General features: G+C 33.1%; 1 protein-coding gene across 1 annotated transcript in view; it reads left to right on the forward strand.

Moving 5' to 3' along the window:
* ZCCHC2 (zinc finger CCHC-type containing 2) overlaps positions 1-26,921 on the forward strand; it is a 90,647-nt gene that overhangs the window by 27,402 nt on the left and 36,324 nt on the right. Inside the window, exons 2-6 of the mRNA XM_074202551.1 lie at positions 3,848-3,959; positions 8,901-8,977; positions 12,267-12,338; positions 21,983-22,095; positions 23,252-23,346. Of these exons, the coding sequence (XP_074058652.1) occupies positions 3,848-3,959; positions 8,901-8,977; positions 12,267-12,338; positions 21,983-22,095; positions 23,252-23,346 (469 nt within the window). The remainder of the gene's footprint in view (positions 1-3,847; positions 3,960-8,900; positions 8,978-12,266; positions 12,339-21,982; positions 22,096-23,251; positions 23,347-26,921) is intronic.

Genomic DNA, 26,921 nt, shown 5'->3' on the forward strand with positions numbered 1-26,921 from the left:
CTAATGATTCTGAAGTGACAGCAAACTTAGTAAGCCATCTTAGACTATAAAATATAATCATTCTTTTTGAAGAAATCATTTTTACTTAATTCTGAACCTTATTTTCTGTCATTTCTTTTTGCCTACTTTCATTTTAGAGTTTATGTCCAGTAAAGACGTGTTCTGTTGACTTGCTTTAGAGAATCTGAACAGAATCTTTGTAATTTTTTTCTTCAGTTTTTATCTTCTGCTGCAACAAATGTCATCAGTACATAAGCTATAGCTATCATCATCATATATCATCATCTTTGTTGTCATCTCCATCATCATAGTCATACTCAATAGTGGAACAATTAGTTACTGATAAAATATACCCAGAATTCATTTTTTAATTTCTTACTTCTAGTTTACTGCTCTCTCAACAGTGCCTCAATGATTCAGAAAATTTTACAGTTTTTAAAAAAATGAACTTCAACAGTAAAATTGAATAATAAATGTCCTTTTTTTCAAACCAGTAAATTATTCAGTACAAAAAGATGAAGTCTAAATGAAATGTCTAAATGAAATTTCCAAATGAAAGGAGTCAACATAACTTGAGCTATTCCTCTTCTTTTTTCTTTTAAACCTAAATACAGAATAAAAAAAAAGTCATGTACTTAGCAAAACACAAGAGAGAATTCATAACATAAACACATTTATATTTTCTGAATATTATGTATATGATATAGATATTAGATGTTAGATATAATATATTTATATAACTTCATAATATAAATAAATTTCCATTTCAAGAAAGCCTGTATAAAATACTTCACATTGTCTTTAAAATTGTCCAGCTTTCCTTTGCTTCCTTGTAGGTTTTCTTCTGTTCTCTGCTATGAACTTTGCTTTATTATCGCTGCCCCCCCCCAACCAGGCTTCAGTTAAGGGTAGATGTGTATGTGTGTATAAATATGTACATATGCACATACTTATGCAATATATATATATACATATATATGTATATATATATATATATATATACTCACATACACAAATATTTGCATGTATGTGTGGCTGTGTGTGTGTGTGTGTGTGTGTATATATATATATAATGTTTGGTTTGTGTGTAACTCATTTTTACAACATTCCCTGAAAGCAACAACCTCTATTTTATTTCTTACTATCTTGCCCCCTCCTGTTACTTAATCTGCTGCCCTTCCAAGAACTCTTCTATATCTGCTCCCCACTGATCTACACACACACACACACACATATATGTGTGTGTGTGTGTGTATATATATATATATATATATATATATATATATATATATATATACACCCTTATCCTATTCCCTTACCCTCTCTACTTATATACATTATACATTTTTATAATATGTTTATGTATGTTCATATTCTTCCCTCTTTAACCCATTCCCAATGAGAGTAAATTTCCAAAATTACTAGCACTTTTCTTCATCTAATTCCTTTGTATCAATTGTTCCTCTTATACTTCATTTGTACAAGATAACACTTTTTGAATCTTTTCACTTTTTAGAATTCCATTCTACTAAGCTCTACCCCAATCTTTACTTTAAACCACCCAATTACTAATAACAATCTAGAACATATGATTTATATTTTCACATATAAATGGTAAAACATTTTCCTTACCAAGTTCATTGTAATTGGTCTTTTAATGTTTATCTTATGTTTCTCTTGGATCTTGTATGTGAAATTTTCTATTAAGTTTAGGTCTTTTTGCAGTAAAATCTTGAAAGTTTGACAAGTCATTGAATGTCCTTTTTTGAGGTTGTTAATTCTTAACTTTGCTGGGTATGTTTTTTTCAGTCACAGCTCTAGTTCTTTTCTGTTTGTGGTGTTTCAAAAGTTGCAGTCTTTTAAAGTAGTCATTGCTAGGTCTTGAGTAATTATAACTATGACTCCTTCATATTTGAATTTTTTTTTGCTGCTATTAATATTTTCTCCTTAAACTGGGGGGATTTTGAATTTAGCTGTGACATCCCTATCAGTTTTCCTCCTAGGATCCTTTCAGGTGGTAATTGGGGAATTTTTTCTGTCTTCTGTTTTGACTTTTCCTGCTTGCTCTTCAGGACAATTTTAAAAAATTATTTCTTGTATCAAAATTCTTGACTATAGCTTTAGGTAGTCCAGTTATTCTTATGTTTTCTTTTCTGGATTTGTTCTCCAGTTTGGTTGTTTTTCTTATGAGGGGTTTCGCATTCTCTTCTATTTTATTTTATGCTTGATCTCTTTTAATTTTACTTGGTTCTTTGTTAGAACAAGGCTAAGATAGAAAGGAAAAAGATTAACTGTTCTGACATTGTGCCTTATAGTAGGTGCTTTGTCAGTTTAAGGTCAATAACAGAAGAAAAAAAGTTTCTAATATTTTTCTCTGCTTCAGTCTTACTCCCTGAGAACTCTCCAGTTACTAATAATCTTCAGTTCTTCCCTCTGACCTGAAACCATGACTTGAGAACTCAGTTCTCCTGTAAGGTTCACAACCAGCAGCATTCTGGGCTACTTCTGCACTCACTGAGGTGTGCTGGTTCCTTCTTGCCCCTCCTTGGATCCCCGCCCCCCCCAAACTGAGACTACCTCCAAACCCCTCTGCTCCTAGGTCTCATCTCTTGCTTGAGGGAGCTAGCCTGGAGGTGTTTGTTTCTCACTCAGCTGAACCTCTTGTCAGGGATCTTCTGATCTTCTCTGGTTTTCCCAGGAGGATCACCGTTTTGCCCCCAACTCTTGTTTATTTATTTATTTTTTTTTTGCCACTTTTCGTTCACCCTGAGGTCTTTTTTTTTTGCTTTTTTTGTGGAGGAAATCTGGAGAGCTTGAAATTTTCTGACCTGCTCTGCCATCTTTCCAGAATCCTTTCCCTTCCAACTTTTAAATCCTTTCCTTTCTTAAAATATTCCATTCCAAGATTCCTCTAAAGCATCTTAGAATCATATTACATTTGAGAGATGGCAAATTATAAAAAGGATGCATATTACAAAGGAATAAATACTAATGGATAAATTTGAGAATTTGATTTATTATCAAAAGTTCTTTGCCCAGGGTCCTTGAATTTAAAATAAATTTTAATATAATTTGTTTCCTTTGTGATCCAATATATTTCATTTTTTGACTTAAATATTGTACTGGGAGAGGGGAAGTCAATAAGGATTTTTGACTCAAAAAAAATTTAAGAACTTATCTAAAAAAATGAATATTTTTGTCCCCAGATACTCCTTCCTGTTCAGTATGCTAAGATCTTAAATTGAAGTCAGTCAATAGATATTTATGACATCATGTGCCATTTATTAGAGATATAAAAACAAAAATGAAATAGTCCTTGACCACAAGGAACTTGCATTTTATTTGGGCAATAAGTTAGTTATGTGTTAGAAAGGGAAGGCACTAGATTCTGGAATTAGGGGGAAGATCATGTAGAAGGCAGCATTTGAGCTGAGTTTTGAAGGAAACACAAGGACTTCTGAGATGTAGATTTCATAAGAGGATGCACTTCTGGTGTGGAAAACTCCAATGCAGAGTTACCACAACCAGAAAGAGAGTTGTGTATTCAGTAACAAGTTAGAGATGTCCTAGATCATAGAATTCATTAGATTATAGTAGAAGCATTGCAATCCCAAGAAGACTGGAAGATAAGTATTCCATAGACTGATAACCAAAAAACTGTTGACTTCTTTTGACTTTCTTATTCTTCATGCCTTCTCTTCTCTTGACTAATCTCAATTATCCTTAAAGTTGCTTGTAAAATCATTACTAATATTAACAAAAATATTAAACTTTGAAATTGTTACAGAGAAATTATTCTTATTAAAAGTTGTGTAATGTGAATTAATATGATCCTCTTTTTCATCAGAATGATACTTCCCATGGTGATTATATTCGAAATAATGAAACCAGTTTGATGGAACAAGCCCCTCTGCTTCATGATGGACTTACCATGACCTCTCATAGATCTCAGCGAGAAGGTATGAAGTTCTTTTTGAGAAGCTTACTGTTGACTTCACTATTTCTTAAAGTATACTAGGAAAAAATTTACATATAAATTATGGAAATTCATTCAAGATGTCAAATTGTTTATTTCATGTACTTTGTTTTCAAGTAGAGTATTAGGGAGAGGGAATAAAAAGAATCAAGAAGATCTGAGTTCATATTCAACCTTAGACACTTAATGGCTCTCTGGACCCCTAAAAGATACTTACCCTCCTTTTGCTTCTATTTTCCTCATCTCAAAAATGCAAATAACAACAACAACAACAACAACAATAATAATAGCATTTTTGGGGACAGCCAGGTGCCATAGTGGACAGTGCACCAGCCTTGGAGTCAGGTGAACTTGAGTTAAAATTCAACTTCAGACACTTGATACTTACAAGCTGGGTGACCCTAAGCAAGTCACTTAACCCCATTGCCCTACTCTCCTACCCCACCCTCCAAAATAATAACAATAATAATAACAACAATAATTACACTTAATGTCAATATTGTAAGAATCAAATGAGATGATAATTGTAAATCATTTAGCACAGTACCTGACACATAGTAAGTACCATTATATAAATAATATTGGCTGCTATTACGGAAGTAAACTTTTTTGAAGTGTAGCATAATAGCTCATTTAAACTATAGAAACAGGTTTATGCCATTATATTTTACCTTTGCTATATCCAATCTTCCTTCCTTATGTGCCAAATCATTATTTCTTATTTTTATTTAGACTTTGAAAATCCAAGTATTTTCATTTAGCAGTCATATTTTCTGTTGATTTTAATTCAATTTTAATTTCTTAATCAATATTTGTATTATTTAGAAGCCATAGTTTTGGCATTTTCTGGTCTACAGCTGGTCTTATCAGTTGGCTAAGTTGGACATTTCATTAAGTCCCACATTTCTTATATGTGACAAGAAAGAGTTTTTCATTGATTCCAAGTAGCAAATTTATGGGAAATACAAATTTATGGGAAATACAATTTAAAATTCTCAGTTGTGGACTTAATTGGCAGAAATATTGCTATATAATTGCTGTATAATCATTTCATTTGAGATTGTTGGGTTTTTGTTTTTTAATTTGGAAAAAATTTTTCTTGTGTTTTTGCTTTTGAGATTATACTATATCTTATATCAGTGATTTACATTTACTTTTAATGTGAATCTCAAGAAAATGCTCCAAATTTTAGAATTTTAGTCCATTGTCATTATGAGGAAACTTAGGACCAAAGCCATTAAGTGATTTATTAAAGTTAGCCAAATATTAAAGAGAACTTTCTTGGCTATCAGCAAGCAATAGAAGTTATGCATTAAGTGTATTTTCATATTAGTCATTGAATTTTATTTCTAATACTCAATACAGTGTTTGAGTCTAGTTAAGTGCTTAATGATTGCTTGTCATTGACTCATTTATGAGAAATAATATCCAAGAAGTGAGCCTCAAATGTCTTTCTTAAAATGCCCAGGGTGTATTAGAGGTCTGTGTAGGGAGGTAGATTTTATGTCATAGGTATCACTTAAAGACTTTGGTAGCATAAGAATCATGACTAGAATATGGCTCTAGAATAGTATGCTTTATTCAAAAAGAATAGAAAAGATGTGTAGTGGGGTGGAGGAGAATAGTATATGAAAAGTTATTTGAGAAAACTCCAGAATAAACAGATTTGAGATTATTTGTATGAAATTAAATAAGAAAACACATCAATAGTATTATGCATATACCACAGACTACCTGAATAGGAGGAGGAAATTAGGTGAGTTGGAGAAGTAGGTCACAAGTCTTTTGTGAAATCTTGATAATATAGTGTTGGGGAACTTCAGATAAACATGAACTGGATTTTTAAGCAGAGCAGCTATTTGATTTAAGAATTTCAACTTTCAAAAGCTATAAAACTAATTAATTAATTCTGAACAACTGGTAAAAACTGATTTAAATAAAAACTTACGTAACAAGTGACTACTATCTCCAGTTTTATATTAAAGGAAATGCTTGCAGGCAGCATGTTACATTGAAAAGAATGTTGTGAATGTATATAGCCTTAGAGGCTAAATTTCAATCCAGGTTGTGCTACTTAACCTCTTTATGCCCTTGAGCAGGTTACATAGCTTCTTGGTCTCAACTTCCTTAACTTTAAAGTAAGGAAGTTGAACTAGGCCTTTAAGAACTTTTCTAGCTCTTCTGGATTTATGATTCTTTTGAATAGTAGTTACAAGTATGGTACAAATATGTACCATAGGTTTTTAGAAAAGTAGATTTTAGACTTTGGAGAAAGGTGTGCCTAAAATTCAGTGGCCTAATATTTTGAAGGGAATGTTAACAATCCAAGAGGAAATTCTAAAAAATGAGATTCTTAAGACACAATTAAAAATTATTTTGGAGAGGAGGGAAAGGGGGACTGCTTTAAAAGAGATAAATGTATAAGTACTGCAAACTTGTTTGTCGTCTTAGATTTTTTCCAAGCCTTATATAAAGAAGATAGAAGTAAAGACTGATAATGAAGATAAATGTATATCTTGGTTTATAAGAATTGTCTAGTACCACTGTGAACAAAATCTAGGATGTATGGATGACTATAAATAAGGTGGTAAATTATTATCTTTTGGGAGCAACAGAATTTCTAGAAACTAATGGAATGAATGATGACAGAAGCCTGAACAACTCAACATTTACTTAGATTCAGTTATCTCTGCCAAGAAGAATGATCTTTGGATCTAAACTAGAAAAGAGCAATAAAAGATAAATAAGAAAAGATAATAGATATTATCTAGCTATCCTCAATGAGTTCATACCTCTAGGCTTAGATGAATTGCTATCCAGAGTATTGAAAGAACTGGTAGGTGTGATTATTGGGCTTTTTTAAGAAAAATCATTAATTGTAAAATATTGTGGACAATGAGGGGTATATTGCAGGATTGCAGAAGAACCAACTTTCAAGTTGCTGAAGTATGTTATCTGGAAACCTTAAACTGTAAATTCAACCTTTCTTCCTGGCAAAATACTAAAATCCATGATTTATGAGCACTTTGCAAAATTCTGACTATGAAAAGTCACCATGACCTTATCAAGAATATCTCATTTCAGTATTTTATTTCCTTTTTATTTCAGGATAAATGAAAACTAGATTGGGGGTGCTGTATACACAGAATATATTTAAATTTTTTTTCAAATATATGCCTTCCTTGTGAGCAATCTAGAAGAGATAGTATAATACTATAAATAGTATAAATGATTATATCATTTGGTTTTGAAACTGGTTCAATGCCTAGACCTAAAGAAAGGAGAACTAATTGCATAATGTCAGTTGGGGGGGAGTATCCTAAGTAGAGCATCCTGAGAGAAATTTGTCTTTGGTCAGGTGCTATTCAACATTTTTAGTTGGTACCTTAGAAGCTTAGATGATATGCTACTTGTCAAGCTGAATTATGACATGATTGATGTTTTCCCATTGTTGATGAAGAGCATGCCATGACATATAAGTAAATTGGACATAAGTGAGGGGTGGTTGTGCAAAATTATCAGCATCACTTTCTCCTCCAGAGTCATCTGGTCCAATGAGCAAATATGGATCAGGAGGACTAGAGATCATCCTGGATGTAGTAGGAGACCATGATCTTTTAAACCTAGGTCTTTGAACCAGGACACAGTCTGCCTGAGACTATACCCATTCAGTGATGTAGGTTAGGTAAGAGAGTTTGGCCCACTTCCCTCACCCCGATCTGAGTAATTAAGACTGGAACAAAAGAAAAGAAGAGAGCTTCTTTTGCATAATCAAAAAAATTCAATCTAGGAGGGGAAAACTCTTAAGATTTTTGCCCAAAATAGAAGCTATTGCTATTACACTATGCTATTGTAAATTCACTTTGAATCAATAACCAAGTATTTACCAAGTGGGCTTAGGCTGAGACCTATTGTTGGTCATTCAAGGAGAGCCAGAGTGATTTGGTAACCTTACTAGTTCTTTGGGCAGAGTACCCAGAAGAAAGGGATGAAAAGAAGAAAGGAGATAGAGAGAAAAGAGCTATGTATATATTGAACTCCAAGGTTCACATAAAACTCAACACATTGGAATTATGCGCTGAAGCAGAGTAATGCATTTACTGGACACTTGTGAATTTGAGTCTTAAAAGAAGCTATTTCAAGAGTAGGAAGTAGGGAAGAAAGTGATATGCTTTCATAATCCTATGAATAATATTTCCGAGCTTTTAAGTGGACTCCATAGACTCAATATAAATGAATGGTGAGAATGATAGCCAAGAAAGTTCTCTTTAATATTTGGGTAACTTTAATAAATCACTTAATGGCTTTGGTCCTAAGTTTCCTCATAATGACAATGGACTAAAGTTCTAAAATTTGGAGCTTTTTCTTGAGATTCACATTAAAAGTAAATGTAAATCATTGCTATAGATCTATGTTTAGTTATATGTGTATATGTATACATAAATATCTAGATTGCTTTTTGTTGTGGGGAGGGAAGGGAGCAAGGGAGAAAAATGTAAAACTCAAAATCTTGCAAAAATAATGATTGTTGAAAACTACCATTGCATGTAGTTGAGAAAAAATCATATATGTAAAGGCACTAAGGTAGTTTCTTAATATAATAATAATAATAAAAATATGCCAAAGTATGCAATGCTATACATTTACAAAATGTTTTTAAGAAGCCTTAGTACTTTTTAATGTATTTGATAATAGATTTCATTTTGTTCAGGTGTCTTACAATAGACAAATTGCAAAGTTTTCTTCTGCTAATACTCTTTAAGTCTTAGAATTTGGGACATTTTTCCTTATATGAGTTTGGAGAAAGACTCTTATCTCTTAATTGATGGATAACATTTTAATTTCCCATCCCCCTCAACTTCAAAAGTTTAAATCATAGTTTTGTGGTTATTATTGAAATTGAACTAATACTCTTTCTTTTCAGCTGTACACATTGAGAAAATAATACTGAAAGGAGTGCAAAGAAAAAGGGCTGACAAGCATTGGGAATACACCTTCAAAGTAAGTTAATATAGTGAAATACTTAAAGCATTTCTTAAGTCACAAAGTCAGAATTTTTTTTTTAAGGTAGAAACTAATTGAAGTGACCAGAGATGTAATCAAGTTAAACCTCCTCTTTTTATAGAACAAAGAAACTAAGGCTCAGTGAAATTTAAATGAATCAATATTGCCAGAATTTGTTGCATTAAAAAAATTACATACTTTCTTTTTAGCTGAGATACTCATCATCACATTTTGTTTCCTAGAAATTTGATTTTGAGAAAACAACTGAGAAAATTTTTACATCTATTTTAATTTTGAAGACATTGTCAATAATGAATATTTTTGCCAGTTGTGACTTGGGAACATTTGGTCATAATTACTTTAGTAGAAGTAAAGAGTTTTTAAAAATTACATTTGTAGAATGCTAAGAAAAAATTTATAAGGCTAAAAAGAAAAAGGCAAAAAAAATCCCCTAGGTTTGTTTCTATTTTTTCTCCTAGCTACATGCAAAAACAAGTTTCAGCATTTATTTCCAAAACCTTGGGTTCAGTAGTCTCTTCCTTTCTCCCATCCCACACCCCCTTATTGAGAAAGCCAAGTTACTTGGTGTAGGTTAAAAATGTGTAGTCATTAAAAACCTTAGTACAGTAGTCATGTAAAAGTAAACATAACCCCTTCTACCCACAAAAAAAAATAGAGAAATCTCAAGGAAAATTAAAGTGAAAAAAAAATGAAGTATGCATCAGTATGTATTCAGACTCCATCAGCTCGGTCTTTGGGATGATTTCTTGGGTCATGGTATTGCTGAGAATAGACAGATCATCCAAAACTGATCATCCTGCAACATTGCTGTTACTTTGTATAAGGTACATTTCTCTAGGATTTGTTTCTTAAATGATAAGGTAACATATTTAGTTTCTCTGGCTTGCTTCAAGTCTCAGCTAGTATCTCAATCTTCTGCAAAAAAACCTTTCTCAGTGCCTTCTAAGATTATCTACAACCTATCCCCTTGATAACCTGTTGGTACATGGTTTTTATTAGCTTATTGTCTACCCAGTAGATTGAACTACTTGAAACCAGGGACTGACTTTGTTCTTTATTTGAGAGACCATTATGGCATTTGAATATCTTAACTTTAATAGTTTCAAATAATAAAGAGCACATTGGGTTTTGTACTTTTTCCTTTTTCCTTTTTTTTTTGTTTTTTTGAATTTTACAATATTTTCTGCAATCTCACTTCCTCCCTTCACCCCCCCACCCCACACAGAAGGCAGTCTAATAGTCTTTACGCTGTTTCCGTGCTATACATTGATCAAAATTGAATGTGTTGAGAGAGAAATCATAGCCTTAAGGGGAAAACATATAAATAAATAAGAGATAGCAAAATTACATTAAGATACCTTTTTAAAAAAATAAAGGTAATAATAGTCTTTAGTCTTTGTTTAAATTCCACAATTCTTTATTTGGATATAGATGGTATTCTCCATCACAGATACCCTAAAATTGTCCCTGATTGTTGAACTGATGAAATGAAAGTCCATTGGTATGAATAAGTCCATTAAGGTTGATCATCACCTCCATGTAGCTGTTTAGGGTGTACAATGTTCTTCTGGTTCTTCTCATCTCACTCAGCATCAGTTCATGCAAATCCCTCCAGGCTTCCCTGAATTCCCCTCCCTCCTGGTTTCTAATAGAACAATAGTTTCCCATGACATACATATACCATGGTTTGCTAAGCCATTCCCCAACTGAAGGACATTCACTCAATTTCCAATTTTTTTGCTACCACAAACAGGACTGCTATGAATATTTTTGTACAAGTGATGTTTTTACCCTTTTTTCATCATCTCTTCAGGGTAAAGACCCAGTAGTAGTATTGCTGGATCAAAAGGTAGGTACATTTTTATTGCACTTTGGGCGTAATTCCAAATTGCTCTCCAGAAAGGCTGGATGAGTTCACAACTCCACCAACAATGCATTGTCCCAGATTTCCCACATTCCTTCCCACACTGATCATTGTCCTTTCTGGTCATATTGGCCAGTCTGAGAGGTGTGAAGTGGTACCTCAGAGGTGCTTTAATTTGTATTTCTCTAATCAGTAATGATTTATAGCAGTTTTTCATATGATTATGGATTGCTTTGATTTCTGTAAATTACCTTTGCATATCCTTTAGCCATTTGGAGAATGGCTTGTTTTTTTTTTTTATCAATTTGACTCAGTTCTCTCTCTATATATATATTTTAGAAATGAGTTCTTTTTCAGAAATACTAGTTGTAAAAATTGTTTCCCAATTTACTACATTTCTTTTGATCTTGGTTACAGTGTTTTTGTCTATGCAACAGTTTTTTAATTTAATGTATTCAAAATTATCTAGTTTGTTTTTATTGATGTTCTGCATCTCTTCCTTAGTCATTTTTGTACTTTTTCTTCACAACCCTAACCCTGTCACCTCAAAACACAGCATTTGTAAAAGATTATGTGATTTGAGTTTAAAGTTCAATAAAATATAGTAGTGTTTTTCTTTTTAATTGATATTTATTTTATTTTATTTTTCCTGATTGTGTTCAGCATTCATCCACCTACATATTTATAAGTTAAACATTCTTCTACCTCCCTCACTCCCCCCCCCCTTACCCATCTGGTAAAAGTTGTACATGTACTTTTGTGTTTTAACATATTTGCCTATTAGTTATTTTGTGTAAGGAATTAGAACTAAGGAAAAAAAGAAAAGGAAGGAAAAATGAAGGGAAAAGTTTTAAAAAGTGAATTTCCATAAGAATCTGTGGGTTTTTTGTTTCTTTGTCCCCCCCCCCCCTGGATTTGGATGGCATTGTCCATAACAGGTCTCCCAAGATTATTCTGGATTGCTGAACTACTAAGAGGGTCTGCCTCCTTCATTGTTGTTGTTGTTAACGTGAACAATATTCTCTTGGTTCTCCTTCCTGCTCAGCCTCAGTTTGTATAAATCTTTCCATGCTTCTCTAAAGTCTGATCGTTTATGGTTTCTTATAAAACAATAGTACTCCATAACATTCATATACCATAACTTGTGATGGACATTCCCACAATTTCCAATTAGGATGGCATTTTTCACAAGTCATTTCCTCATATGACAGATTTGGAATTTTTTTTTGAGATATTTTGAGAAGATACCAATGCAAAGCTGGTTGCTTTGCAAGATTTATTTCATTGATTGGCTCATTAATATTTCTGATATTCTTACTTCTGTTTGTATAGCTTCTGCTTAAACAAAACTTTTAAAAATCTGTTGTAAGAAATAAACATGAAATATGTTTTTTTAATTAGGTAAACTGGTCTGATCTTTCTGTAACAACTGTAACAAAAACACATCAAGAACTACTAGAATTTCTACTAAAGGTATGTATTTTGAATAAGACTATAAAGTGATGGTCTACTCAATTTTTTAATATAAATATTTTATTTGTTTTGCAGTTATATATTTCTACCTATCATTTTTGTAATGTTTTGAATTTTACAGTTTTTCCCTCAACCTCCCTTCCCTCCCCCTACCCCCTCCACAGAAAGCAGGCTGATAGTCTTTACATTGTTTCCGTGCTATACATTGATCAAAATTGAATGTGTTGAGATAAAAATAATTTCCTTGAGGAAAAAATAAAATAGAAGAGATTGCTAAATTATAAGGTCTACTCAATTTTAATAAAAGCTTTATTAGATATAGGAAACCATCTTAAACCATCTTATAAGGATACCAGAGAGGCATTTTCTTTCATTTCTTGATGTTGATTGGAACATTTTCTTAATGTTACTTTAACCAATGTTAATTAAAAGAGATTTTTCATTTTTAAATTTGTTGGTTATATAATATTTAACTTTTTCTCAAGCTTGAAGTAGAGATTTGAACTTTGTTGACAAAGCAAATCTAACTCCACATTTCTTACTGAAAATTTTGTACTGTTAACTTGGGGAATTATGGAAAGAATGGTTTCCAGGAAATTAAATCAGCCTCATTTTTTTTTTTTTTGCAAGGCAAATGGGGTTAAGTGGCTTGCCCAAGGCCACACAGCTAGGTAATTATTAAGTGTCTGAGACCAGATTTGAACCCAGGTACTCCTGACTCCAAGGCCGGTGCTTTATCCACTATGACACCTAGCTGCCCCATTCAGCTTCATTTTTGTAATACTTTTCACAAACTTAAAAATCTTCCCATTTCTCCAAATAAAATTCTTGATGAATTTCTAAGTCATTAAGCAGGGATAGTGATAAAACTTGCTTTGTTTGGACCCTAATTACTCTTGAGTGAATATAAATAGCAGTTGTTTCTGTTTTGTCCAGAAATCCTGAATATCTTCCTTTCCCATATTGAGTTTTTGTTTGGTTTGGGGTTTTTTGATGAGATAAAGGAGGACATTTAAAAAAAAAATTTTAAGATTTTATTTATTTTGAGTTTTACAATTTTTCCCCTAATCTTACTTCTCTCCCCCCACCCCCCACAGAAAGCAATTTGCCAGTCTTTACACTGTTTCCATGGTATGCATTGATCCATTGAATGTGATGAGAGAGAAATCACATCCTTAAGGAAGAAACATAAAGTAAAAGAGATAGCAAGATCAGACAATAAGATATCAGGTTTTTTTCCCCCCTAAATTAAAGGTAATAGTCCTTGGTCTTTGTTCAAACGCCACAGTTCTTTCTCTGACTACAGATGGTATTCTCCATTGCAGACAGCCCCAAATTGTCCCTGAATGTTGCACTGATGGAATGAGCAAGTCCATCAAGGTTGATCATTGCCCCCATGTTGCTGTTAGGGTGTACAGTGTTTTTCTGGTTCTACTCATCTCACTCAGCATCAGTTCATGCCAATCCCTCCAGGCTTCCCTGAATTCCCATCCCTCCTGGTTTCTAATAGAACAATAGTGTTCTATGACATACATAACCACAGTTTGCTAAACCATTCCCCAATTGAAGGACATTTACTTGATTTCCAATTCTTTGTCACCACAAACAGGGCTGCTATGAATATTTTTGTACAAGTGATGTTTTTACCCTTTTTCATCATCTCTTCAGGGTATAGACCCAGTAGTGGTATTGTTGGATCAAAGAGTATGCACATTTTTGTTGAAGGAGGTCATTCTTTGCCTCATTTATTTTTTAATTTTTTTATTTAAGGAAGTGAAATTAAGTGACTTGCCCAAGGTCACACAACTCAGCAATTATTAAGTGTCAGAGGCTCGATTTGAACTCAGGTCTTCCTGACTCCAGGGCTGGTGCTCAATCCACTGTGCCACCTAGCTGCCCCTTTTGTCTCATTTCTTAACCTTAATCACTGAACTGGCATTGCCTTTAACAAACAGAAATTTATTTTAAGACCTTAGGTTTGGGGCAGCTAGGTGTCATAGTGCTGCACCAACCCTGGAGTCAGGAGGACCTGACACTTAATACTAACTTGTCTCTGTGTCCTTCAGCAAGTCACTTAGCCCCATTGCCTTGCAAAAACCAAAAACTAAACAAACAAAAAAAAGACTAAGGTCTCCCTATGCATCCAGGGCCATTTCCAGTCATCCTGAGCTATGTCTTGCCACTTTACCCAGATGGCTCCTAAGGAAAAATTGAGGTTGATGACTTTGTACAGTTCCCCCTCACCCCCCAACTTAAATCCATTTCACTTATTAGTCATGGCTTCACTTTTCTGAAGTTTTGGTCCTCCCAGAGAACAAAGGACAAACTATAAACTTGAGATAGTGATAAAAGAATGTTTTGTTTTCTATGTGCTATAGGCGATCTGGTTCTTGACTGTTGTAGTTTATCATGGAATTATATCTGGCCACTGAATCTAGAGGACTCTGGAGGAAAAAAGTGAAACTGGTGACTTAGCACAGCACCCCTTTACTCAAATCCAGTTCATGTGCATATCATGGCATCACCTCCCTGATCATTCAACCCATGTTGCTGTTACAATTTGCAATATTCGTCTGGTTCTGCTCATCTCACTCAGCTTCAATTCATGCAAGTCTTTCCAAGCTCTTTTGGAATTCTATCCCTACTGGTTTCTAATAGAACAATAGTGTTCATTAACATCCATATACCACAGTTTGTTCAGCCATTCCCCAATTAATGGACATCCCTTTGATTTCCAATGCTTTGCCACAACAAACAGAGCTATCATGAATATTTTTTTTATGCATGTTGGTGTTTTTACCTTTTTTCATGATCTCTTCAGGGTGTTCAGTAGTGGTATTGCTGGATCAACGGGTATGCACATGTTTATTGCCCTTTGGGCAAATTGCTCTCCAGAAAGGTTGGATGAGTTCACATCTCCATCAGCATTGTATTAGTGTCCCAGATTTCCAGTATCCAACATTGATCATTGTCCTTTCTGATCATATTGGCTAATTTGAGAGGTGTGAGGTAGTACCTTAGAGATGCTTAAACTTGCATGTCTCTAATCAATAATGATCTAGAGCAATTTTTCATATGTCCCTAGATAGTTTTAATTTTCTCATCTGAGAATTGCCTTTGCATATCCTTTGACCATTTGTCAATTGGGGAATGGCTTTTTTTTTTTATAAATTTGACTCAGTTCTCTATTTTAGAAATGAGTTCTTTGTCAGAAACACTAGTTGTAAAACTGTCTCCCAGTTTAATACATTCCTTTTGATTTTGGTTAGACTGGTCAAATTTAAAGTAATCAAATTTTTTTAAAGTAATCAAAACTATCCAGTTTATTTTTATTTATTTTCTTGGTTATAAACTGCTCCTCTTTTCATTGATCTGACAGGTAAACTATTCCTTGGTCTCCTAATATGCTTATAATACTGTCTTTTATGCCTAAATCCTGCATCCGTTTTGACCTTATCTTGATTTAGGATGTGAGATGTTGATCTAATCCTAGTTACTGCCATACTATCTTCAGTTTATCAGCAGTTTTTATTTAAGAGCGTTCTTATCCCAGAAGCTGGACTCTTTGAGTTTGTTAAACAGTAAAGATTACTATAATTTCCTACTGTTGCTTTTGCACCTAGTCTATTCCACGGATCTACCTCTCTTTCTTAGCCAGTAGCAGACAGTTTTGATGACTGCTGATTTATTACAGAATTTTAGATCTGGTATGGCTAGGCCATCTTCTTTTGCATTTTTCTTCATTAGTTCCCTTGATAGTCTTGACTTTTTGTTCCTCCATATGAATGTAGTTACTGTTTTTCTAGCTCACTAAAATAATTTTTGGAAGTTTGATTGTATGGCACTTAATAAATAGTTTAATTTAGGTAAAAGTATAATTTTTCTTCTATTATCTCAGCCTATCCATGAGCATTTGATATTTGCCTAGTTATTATTTGTGTGAAAAGTGTTTTATGGTTGTTTTCAAAGAGATTCTGAGTCTGCCTTGGCAGGTAGACTCCCCAAAATTTTATGTTGTCTGAAGTTATTTTAAATGGGATTTCTCATTCAATATCTTGATACTATATCTTGTTAGTAATGTATAGAAATGCTTAGGATTTATATTTATTTTATATCCTGCGACTTTGCTAAAGTTATTCATTGGTTCCAATAGTTTCTTTAGATAATTTTTTAGGGTCCCCTAGGTTTACATCATATCATCTGCAAAGAGTGAGAGTTTTGTTTCTTCCCAATTCTAATTTCTTCAATTTTTTTCTTCTCATATTACTACAGCTAACACAAAATAATATTTTAAATAACCTTAGTCAAATATATTGGGAATTTTAAGTGAGTTAGTTTTAAAATTGTCTCCTTACAAATCTGAAAAAAGTTTTATATGTATAAAAGCTAGATTACCAGTAAACTAATAAATATTGTCATATTTGGGAGGGAAGGAGTTAGATTATTCAAAATATTGTTAATAATTTTCCCTGTTGCAAGTATAGTTTATTTCTCTTCCTTATGAGTTAAATGACAATATGCCACATTTTTAAATGGGTAAAATGGATACTTTGACTAAGCAACATTTTGTGAATATAAAGTAAGAACTGTAGGGGGATCCATTTTTTAAACAAATAGATTTTCCTCTTTGGCATTATCTAATACTTCTGAAATTTTAATTTTTTTCTTCTTCCTCTTCTCTGCCCAAGACCCTTCCCCTACCAAGTTATACAACAAGAAAAAAAAATATTTATGATAAATATGTATAATCAAGCAAAGCATATTCTTCTCGTTGACTATACCCAGAAAATGTAACATTTTGTATTTTGAATCTCACTCCTATTTGTGAGAAGTGATGTTTCATTTTTGATCCACCAGGACAGTGTTTGGTCATTTCATCCATAAATGTTTATTCTTTCAGAGTTATTTTCTTTATAATTTTGTTGTTGTTGTGTAAGTTGTTGTGTAAGTTGTTGTCATGGTTCTGCTTGCTTTATTCTGCATCTACATTCCTAGAAGTCTTCCTATTACTTTTTATTTTTTTTAGGTTTTTGCAAGGCAAATGGGGTTAAGTGGCTTGCCCAAGGCCACACAGCTAGTTAATTATTAAGTGTCTGAGACCGGATTTGAGCCCAGGTACTCCTGACTCCAGGGCTAGTGCTTTTATCCACTGCGCCACCTAGCCGCCCCAATTCCTATTACTTTCTGAAGTTGTTTATCTCTTATTTCTTAGCCAAATGTGTCATTTCATATGAAACAATAATAAATAAAAAGCATTCCACCTAACTTCCATATCATAATTTGTTAAGCCATTTACTAATGGCTTATATATATTAGAAATGCACTTCTGATGAGAGAAATTTGCTGCTGCCAAGATTTCCCCCTACACACACACACACACACACACACACACACACACACACACACACACACACACCCCTCCCTACACCTGCTTCCCTTTTAATTGTAGCTTCATTGGTTTTTGTCTGTGCAAAAACTGCTTAATTTTATGCTTTCAAAATTGCCCATTTTATCTTCTTTGATCCTCTCTTTTCTTTGGTCATAAACTCTTTTCATAACCATAATCTCAAAGGTAAACTCTTCCTGCTTCTCTAATTTACTTATGATGTCACCTTCCGTGTCCAAGTCACATATCCATTTTGAGTTTGTCTTAGTTTGAGCTGTTGATCTTAAATTTAGCTTATTATGCCAGACTGCTTCCTAGCTTCCCATTGGTTTTCTCTAACAGTAAGTTCTTTGTTGGGGTAAGGGATTTGGAGGGGGGCTTATCAAATACTATGTTAGTTTTTATATATGTTATATAACCTGTTTTGTTCCACTTATATAACCTTTCTATAATTATTATGATGAATATTTCTTTGTAGTACAGATTCAGGTCTGGTATTTCTAGACTTCCTTTTCCCCCCCATTTTTTCCCATTATATGACATTTTTGACTTTTTATTCCTTTAGATAAAAAAATTATTTTTTCTTGATCAATAAAAATTCTCTTTATGAATGGTAGGATATTTGAATACATAAATTAATTTGGTACTGGTATTTTTATTGACAGGATCTTTTATGAGCAATTAGTACATTAATTCTTAACTTAGGGTCTTTAAACTATTAAATATCTTAATAACTATTTTGATGTAATTGTAATCCTGTGTGTTGAATACATTTTAAAAAATGCTAGGAAATTTTGAATTGGTATTTCTACAATTATTTAGGTCATTTTCTCTGTAATTATATTCATAGATGGATACCAGTTTTGCCTTGATAGATGGACTCCCAAATATTTTATGTGCTTTCACTACCCAGTTAAGACTCTACTTTCCAACAATGTAGTTTGTTTTCTCTCTCTGTTTCAATTTCCTATTATTTCTTTCTCTCTCTGTCTCTCTCTCTCTCTCCTCTGTGTGTGTGTGTGTGTGTGTGTGTGTGTGTGTGTGTGTGTGTGTGTGTGAGAGAGAGAGAGAGAGAGAGAGATTGTATTCACCCTTTCTTTGTTCAGTTGAAGTCCAAGTAAAGTCCATGTGAGCTTCAGCTCATGCACCCCATTATGTGTTTTTATCTGGTACATTTTTTAGAGGTTTATTGAGGTATTGATGGCATATCTGTTTCTCTAGGTCCTACCATATTGCCATTTTATCCTAATTTTTAAAATGTTATTGATAATTAGTTTTGACATCATACAACTCCATACTATTTATTCCAAATTAGATTCCACACAATATAGAATCCCTGAAAAATTAAATAAAACAACGTAAATAATTGTGACTGATAGTTTGTACAATCTTCTACTCAGTTTAATTTTTAAAAGACTGAATGTTTGCTATATAATCTGGTAGCATCCTTGTCTAGAATCATTTTAATATTTTTGTTTTGCCTGGTTCATTTTTCATCACTTAAACACATCTTCCTGTTTATACATATTTTTGTGCCTGTTTTCCTGCATCCCCACAGCACTAAATTTTTTCATATAATAATCATACTCATAAATAGCATTTATACTATGCCTTAAGAAGGTCCAAAGTGATTTACAAATATCGTTCTTTATCCTCCCAGCACCCTTGTGAGCTAAGTGCTATTGTTACTTTCATTTCACAAATGAGAAAACTGGAACAAACCAGTTGTGATTTGCCCAGAGTCACAAAGCTATCAAGTACCTGAGGCAGCATTTGAACTCAAGACCTTTGATCTTTTGACTCTAGATCCAGCACTTCTCCTCACTAGGCCATCTAGCTTCTTTTTATTATAACGGACCTTAGAGATAACTCAGATTTGTTTTATTTTTTCTGAGTATTAGTGATTTTGAGTACTGCTTTAGATAGATGTCTAAAGAATAGTTTGTATTTCTTCCAAGAACTGTTACTTTGATATCAGTTACTTCTCTATAGACTTGGAGTATCAGCCATTTCCTTTGTGTTCTTGTCTCTACGTTTTATTCTCTTTGCAACTTATTCTGACTGCTTTTATGAAAAAGTTTTTTATTATTATATACTCAATCTATTTTGTCTTTCTTGATCTGGTTACATATGCATCATTTATCCATGGTTATGAAAGAAATCTTATAATTCTATACAATTTTAATCATGTTTTTAAAATAATACTTAGGTTATTTGTTATTTGTGTTACATGTATAAGATGGATCCAAATTTTTTTCTATTATATTTCTGTATAGTTTTCTAAGAACTTTTGAATAAAGAGGTTTTTTTGCTTAGAAATTTTACATATCTAATTTATTCCAGTGATCTATTAATTGATGCTTGTTTTCATTATTTTCCCAGATATTCCCATCTTTTTGTTGTTATTGCAACATATGAATTTTGTTATTTGCTTTGTTAAATGGTCATTTTTGGGAAGTGTTAAAAATTAGGTCTCTGGAAAGCCATGGAGAATGGCAAAGGTTGGCCAGAATGGACAGATTGTGGTCTGTATTAATGCAAGGAAAACACAGAAAACTAAGATTGAGATGACACACCTTTGAGCATATGAGGGACAGAATTTGACAAAATATACCCTTGATAATTTGATAGTGTAGTGTTAAATGTGTAGGTATCAATTTTGTCTCTCTGTGCCTTCCATTATTTTGCACTATGTGCAGGAGTAGCCAGGACAAATGGATCTGCAGTTTTGTAACTTTCAAGTTTCCCCCTACCCACAAAATTTTACAAAGGAAAGAAACTTTCCTTTTCATCTGATAGCCATTAAACCCAACAATAGGAATACTGTTTGGAGATGAATTGGTTATTTTAAACTAGTTTCCCTCAACAAGTAGAAACTCCTGTTCTTGGTCTTTCTGTGAAATTTGGTTTAGGAAAATGGGAAGTTTTAAGAAGAATTATAGTTCCTTTTGTATTTTTAGTCTTTGTTAGTGCATATTGCTTAGGGGTACCAAATTGTCAGGTATATTCACAGAAGCAAAAAAGATACCAGCAAGTTTTTCCGTTTTCAGTAACATTGACATTAATCTAATTTTTTCCTTCGCTATTGGGGAGTAGTAGAGATCACACTACAAATGTGAGAACAGCAGAGGCTTCAAGCTTCAGAATAATAATAACCATTAACCTCAAAGTGTAGGGGAGGAAGTTCTTGGCTTCTGCTATAGTTTTTCTGTATGTGATTTAGCAACTACTTTTGTTCCTTTCAGTCTGTTTGGTTTTCTTTTTTTCTTTTTGATCAAAATTAATGATCTATTTTTTTTTTTTTTAGACTTTTCAAGGCAATGGGATTAAGTGGCTTGCCCAAGGCCACATGGCTAGGTAATTATTAAGTGTCTGAGGTCGGATTTGAACCTAGGTACTCCTGACTCCAAGGCCAGTGCTCTATCCACTGTGCCACCTAGCCGCCCCAATGATCTATTTTTTATTCAGAAGTTGAAGTTTTAAAAGAGACCTAGTAACCATATGACTTTACTCTTTCTCCTTCCTAATGAACTAATAAAAGTGAAGTGAGCAAAACCAGGAGAACATCACAGTATTAGCAAGAGTATAATGATGATCAGCTGGGAAAGACTTCACTACTTTGGCTACTCTAATCAATACAATAAATTAAGGCAATTCTAACCAGAGGGACTGTCCAGAGATAGAACTGATGAAATCTGAATACAAGATTGAAGCATTTTTTTTTCACTTTCTTTATTATTTTTGCCTTTTTTGATATCAGAGGATACAACATGGCTATTATGGAAACATGTTTTGCATGATTTCACATGTATAATTGATCTCACATTGCTTATCAGGGGAGAGGTAGGAGAAAGAAACTTAGGACCTCAAAATTTAGGAGAAAAAAAGTATCAAAATTATTTTTTAAAAAAGGCACTTCTGAGTTAATCTTATACTTGTAGTCCTGAAATATTCCTATGGGTTCATATTCATATCCAAATATTCATATGCATTATCAACTGAACATTAAAATATATACTTTGTTCACTTTTAGATATGCCCAGAAAGCATAAAAACTGGTTATATATATCATCTCAAAGTAGCAAAAATACTGACAATATTGATTATTTATTGTTTATTTTCAGTCATAAATAATTAGATAAGAAAGTGCTTTTGGATAAATCATGGGCAGGAATGGTATTTCTTGATATTTAATGTCATACAAAAAGCCTTACATCTTTTTTTTTACATGTGAGAAATTCATTATTTGTTCATCTAGCTTCCAAAGGAACTGTCTTCAGAACCTTTTGACAAGACAATTTTGCGAGCACTAAATCAGGGGTCTCTGAAGAGAGAAGAACGACGACATCCTGACCTAGAGTCAATCCTAAGGTAATAAGCTGCCTAAAACAGCCCAGTTAGCAGAATTATTACTCAAGGTAACATTATCATGATAAACACTAGCATGTGTTAGTAAAGCATGCTATTTCTCTCTAGCTCCTTAAATTTGTGTTGAGGATTTTTTAAGATATATTTCTCTTTACATTAAAAGAAAATCAATTTTTCCTTTTTTATGATGTTTAACAAACTGGTATGAGCCAAGTTATTAATCAGAATATATAAATTTTTTAATAAAACTGTTTAATTTTGTCCTATATAAAGTACTTACTGTGGAGAAAGTTTATTTTAGATCCTTGACCATATCACAACTGTTTAAAAGATTATATTCAGGATAGTTGTGTATAGCAAAACATTAATACATATTGCTATGTTTAAAATAAATACAGATAGATTTGCAAGTAGAATATCACTTTCCTGCAATTCATGCTAAATTATTAATTTGTTCAGTTATTTTTCATGTCATTACATTTTTATCTTTATTCCATGAATTTTGGCATTTTAATAAAAATACATATTTTTGGTCAGAAATTCAACTTTCTGTGCTGCTTCTGTATTCATATTTATTCAGTTTTGAAAACTTAAGGCCTCTAATGACCAATAACAAAGGGAAAATAATTTTCAAAGGCAGAGAATGAGGTTATTAAAATGTTGTATTTGTCTTATCTTTGCTCAGGTTTCTTTATTTTCTTGCATAGACCTTTTCAGTTATTCTCTCTTGTTTGCTCATTATACATATCACTTTAGTTTTGGTGAATGTGTTATAAGGTTACATAGTGATGAAATTATTAATGTATATTTTTATACATATATTAATATAATCCAGTTAAGAATGAACTACTAATTCATGCAAGTGGTCCATTATGACATTAAGGTATTTTTCAGCCCTCTTTGTGAATGACCATTTCTCTTCTTTAGCTTTATTTCTGATCTATAAATATAACAAACTTTGAAATTTATCATCAAACAACTTTTAAAGCCTTTAAGTATATCATGAAAATTGTTCCAGTCTATTGCCTTCATTGAGCTACTTTGATTCTAGGACTGTTTTAGTGTTTTATAATAAACTTGAGTAGGATTTAATTCTAAAATAATGATAATGTCATTTATTGTACACCAAGTAAATCACTGTTTTTTTTTTTATATGCAGGCAGCTATTTTCAGCTTCATCGCAAGCTTTTCTACAGAGTCAAAAAGTACACAACTTCTTTCAGTCCATATCATCAGAATCTTTGCACAGTCTCAGTAAGAATTTTTACTATTATGTTTCCTTTTAAAATTCTTATCTTGTCGTTTCCTTTATCCCACATTCTCATCACATGTACGGAGTTACATTAGAGCGTAATCAGGTGTGCCTGTTATTTTATACAAAATGTTAAATGTGCTTTTATCTCAAATTATATTTAGTAGTGAGGTTTTTGTTTCTCTTTGGGCTAATACTTGATATTTGCATTCAGTTTTTGAAGCAAAGATTTAGCAATTAATGTAAAGCCTGATGTAGGCCTTCCCCCAACCTTTGTGTGTAGTCCTGCCTCTTAAAGTGGAAGGAAAAAAAAAGATATTTTAAAAAACATTTGAGCTACAATTTTTCACTAGAAAATCTTTTTTCCATAGTAATAATAGTTTTAATCTTTTATACAATGAATTTCATTCTCTTCTGTTAAAGTTGATATGAGAGTGTGGTGTTGCATGTGATAGATTTTGTGATCCTGGATGAAGTCAAGTAAAAGCTAATCTGCTCCATTTGGTTTGGCTAGATTTCCTCAGAAATCGCTTGTCTTGGATAATATTGCATCTGTTGATATAATATGCTTCTTCTGTTCTTTTCTTTCCATGTAATGGATATATTTTAACAGCTAGTTTATCATAAATTAGAGATGATTGCTATTCACTTTAAACATTGCTGCTATAAATCGGAGCATAATCTTGATTAATCTCATCATTTTAGTGAAACATAGTCGTTTATTCACCTTTAAATATTTTTATCCAGCCCTAGTACTTGCTTCTGTTGACCAAAATATCCTATGAAGAAATTATGAGAAGATGCACATTGTCTTAAAATTTGTCATCAGGTTCAATGTATTAAAATTTGGGAATTATTTGCTTTTTTTTTGGTGGAAAATAGTAATGTACCTGATATGAAAAATTTTCCCAATACCCCAGCCTGTCTTCAGTTTTAAACAATTTGTGAATTTATAAACATCAGTATTATTTATTTAATTTAAATGAATTGACATTATTGAGTATATTAATTGACATTATTGAAATCACTGACAATAATTGACATTATTGAATAACCACTAGCTATAAGACTCTGTCAAGTATTCTACTTACAATGCCATGTATATGCCTTCAGTTTTTTTGATTAGGGGCTTAAAGGAACTTTAGAGTTTTAGTCCAGTCCTCTTATTTTACCTACCAGGATAATGGCCCAGAAGTTTAGTTATGCTGCCATTAAGTTGTAGCCTTGCTTTTTCCCCATGTACTTGAAGTTGTAGCCTACCTGTTCCCTATACTTGAAATCTTTCTTCTCCACCACAGCTCCCCAACCAACATAATACAGTAGTCATTGACTTTATAGCCTTCTGCTGGGTTCTGGGGGCACAGTCTGAAAAGGGTATTTGAAACCAAATTACAAAACTATAATGCACAACAGTAAATAAATACAAACTTACAGTAGCCAGCCCCCCTCCCCCCCCGCAATGGTCAGAGAAGGAGGTGACTTTTGGACATTAAAAAATAAGTAGGATTCTGAAAGCCAGAAATGCTGGAACTGCGGGGCATTTGAGACTTGAGAAGCAACTTGATCAAAGTTACAATGGCATGTGAGTCAAGTGTGTGTTCAGGACAAAAAGAGCCTGTCAAGTTTGACTAAGGAAGGAACTTTGGAACTAAGTTGTAGAGGTCCTAGAATACTAGGAGGGAGTTACTAGTAGAACTTTTACTATTTTTACTAACTAGAATACTAGTAGGGAGCTATTGAAGATTGTTGAACCAAGGAGTGACATTGCTGAACCTATGCAAAAGAAAAATTATTTTGGTCTGAGTAAAATATTGTTGAGAATCTGTTATTAGGGTATTGCATGGGGGGGAGGAGTTAATTTGCATCTATTCTGCATAGTGGCTTTTAGAATAGAAGAGATCCTGTCAAGAAATATTGTAGAGACATAGTCCATAGTATTTAATAAGTATATATGAAAGGTGAAAAATGCTTTTGAATATGGGAGACTAGAAGGATGTTGATGCCACAGATCATAAATTATCATAAAGAACTTCGTGTTTGAGATAAAACATAAACTTCTTTCTGGATCTGATCTGTTTGAGGTTCCTTTTTAATTTGCTTCTTTCTTTTAAAATCCAATTTGGGGGGGGCGGCTAGGTGGCGTAGTGGATAAAGCACCGGCCTTGGAGTCAGGAGTATCTGGGTTCAAATCCGGTCTCAGACACTTAATAATTACCTAGCTGTGTGGCCTTGGGCAAGCCACTTAACCCTATTTGCCTTGCAAAAGCCTAAAAAAAAAAAATCCAATTCAGGGGCGGCTAGGTGGCGCAGTGGATAGAACACTGGCCCTGGAGTCAGGAAGACCTGAGTTCAAATGCAGCCTCAGACTCTTAATAATTACCTAGCTGTGTGGTCTTGGGCAAGTCACTTAACCCCATTTACCTTGCAAAAACCTAAAAGAAATTTAAAATAATCAAATTCAAATGTTAACTCCTCCAGAAAGTCTGTTTCCTTTTTCCCTCTCTCTTCCATCCATTTTTATGCTTATAGGAATTGTTGATTTCATCCTTCCATCCTTTCCTCTACTAATGTAGGCTTCTACCTTTTTTATTTTTAATAGAAAACCTTTATTGTGATTCATTGTGGCTGAAAAAATTTTTTCTAGGGGCCACTCTTTTTAGTAATTTGTCTTTCTGAACCTAGATTGATCTTCAAATGAACTCAGTTGAGACTCCAACAGTACCTCCCCAGGTGCCTTGTGTGAGCTTTTCTAACTTGGTGTAGCTTCTGCTAGAACTTGTGAATGTTCATCTAACCTTTAGGACTCAAGATCACCTTCCCATCATGAGGCACCATGGAAGGGCTTTAGTAGAAGAATAATGTAGTATACATTTATATAGCCTTTCTGTTTTCAGAAGACTCAGGCAGAGTTTTACTGAGTTATAATTGCAAGTTGTATCATCTTCATTTTGTGATTAGAAAAAAAGGTTTCTCTAAAGAAATTAAATATTTAAGGGAACAGCTTTTCTACTGAGCTTGGATCATCAGAACCTTGGTATTCTTGATGTCATTGTTTTTCAAGTGAATTCCAGTTATCAGATTCCTTATACTATTCACCTGAAGGTTTAACTAACAACTTAATGATAATTAATGTTATTTGAGGAGATAGCACAGGGCCTCAACCTTTGTAATTATTAAATAACCAAATATGTAGTAAACACCAGAACCCCCTCCCTAATACCAGCTCTTCTTGTCTTTTTCTCTGTACCCTAGAAAGGATATTCTTTTTTTTTAAGATTTTATTTATTTTGAGTTTTACAATTTTCCCCCTTAATCTCACTTCCCTTCTCCCACCCGCCTCAGAAGGCAATTTGCCAATCTTTACATTATTTCCATGGTATATGGTATACATGGATCCAAATTGAATGTGATGAGAGAGAAATCATATCCTTAAGGAAGAAACATAAAGTATAAGACACAGCAAGATGAGACAATAAGTTATCAGTTTTTTTTCCCCTAAATTAAAGGTAATAGTCCTTGGTCTTTGTTCAAACTCCACAGTTCTTTCTCTGGATACAGATGGTATTCTCCATTGCAG

Source organism: Macrotis lagotis, chromosome X (genome assembly GCF_037893015.1).
Source record: "Macrotis lagotis isolate mMagLag1 chromosome X, bilby.v1.9.chrom.fasta, whole genome shotgun sequence".
In the NCBI taxonomy this organism is placed as follows: Eukaryota; Metazoa; Chordata; class Mammalia; order Peramelemorphia; family Peramelidae; genus Macrotis; species Macrotis lagotis.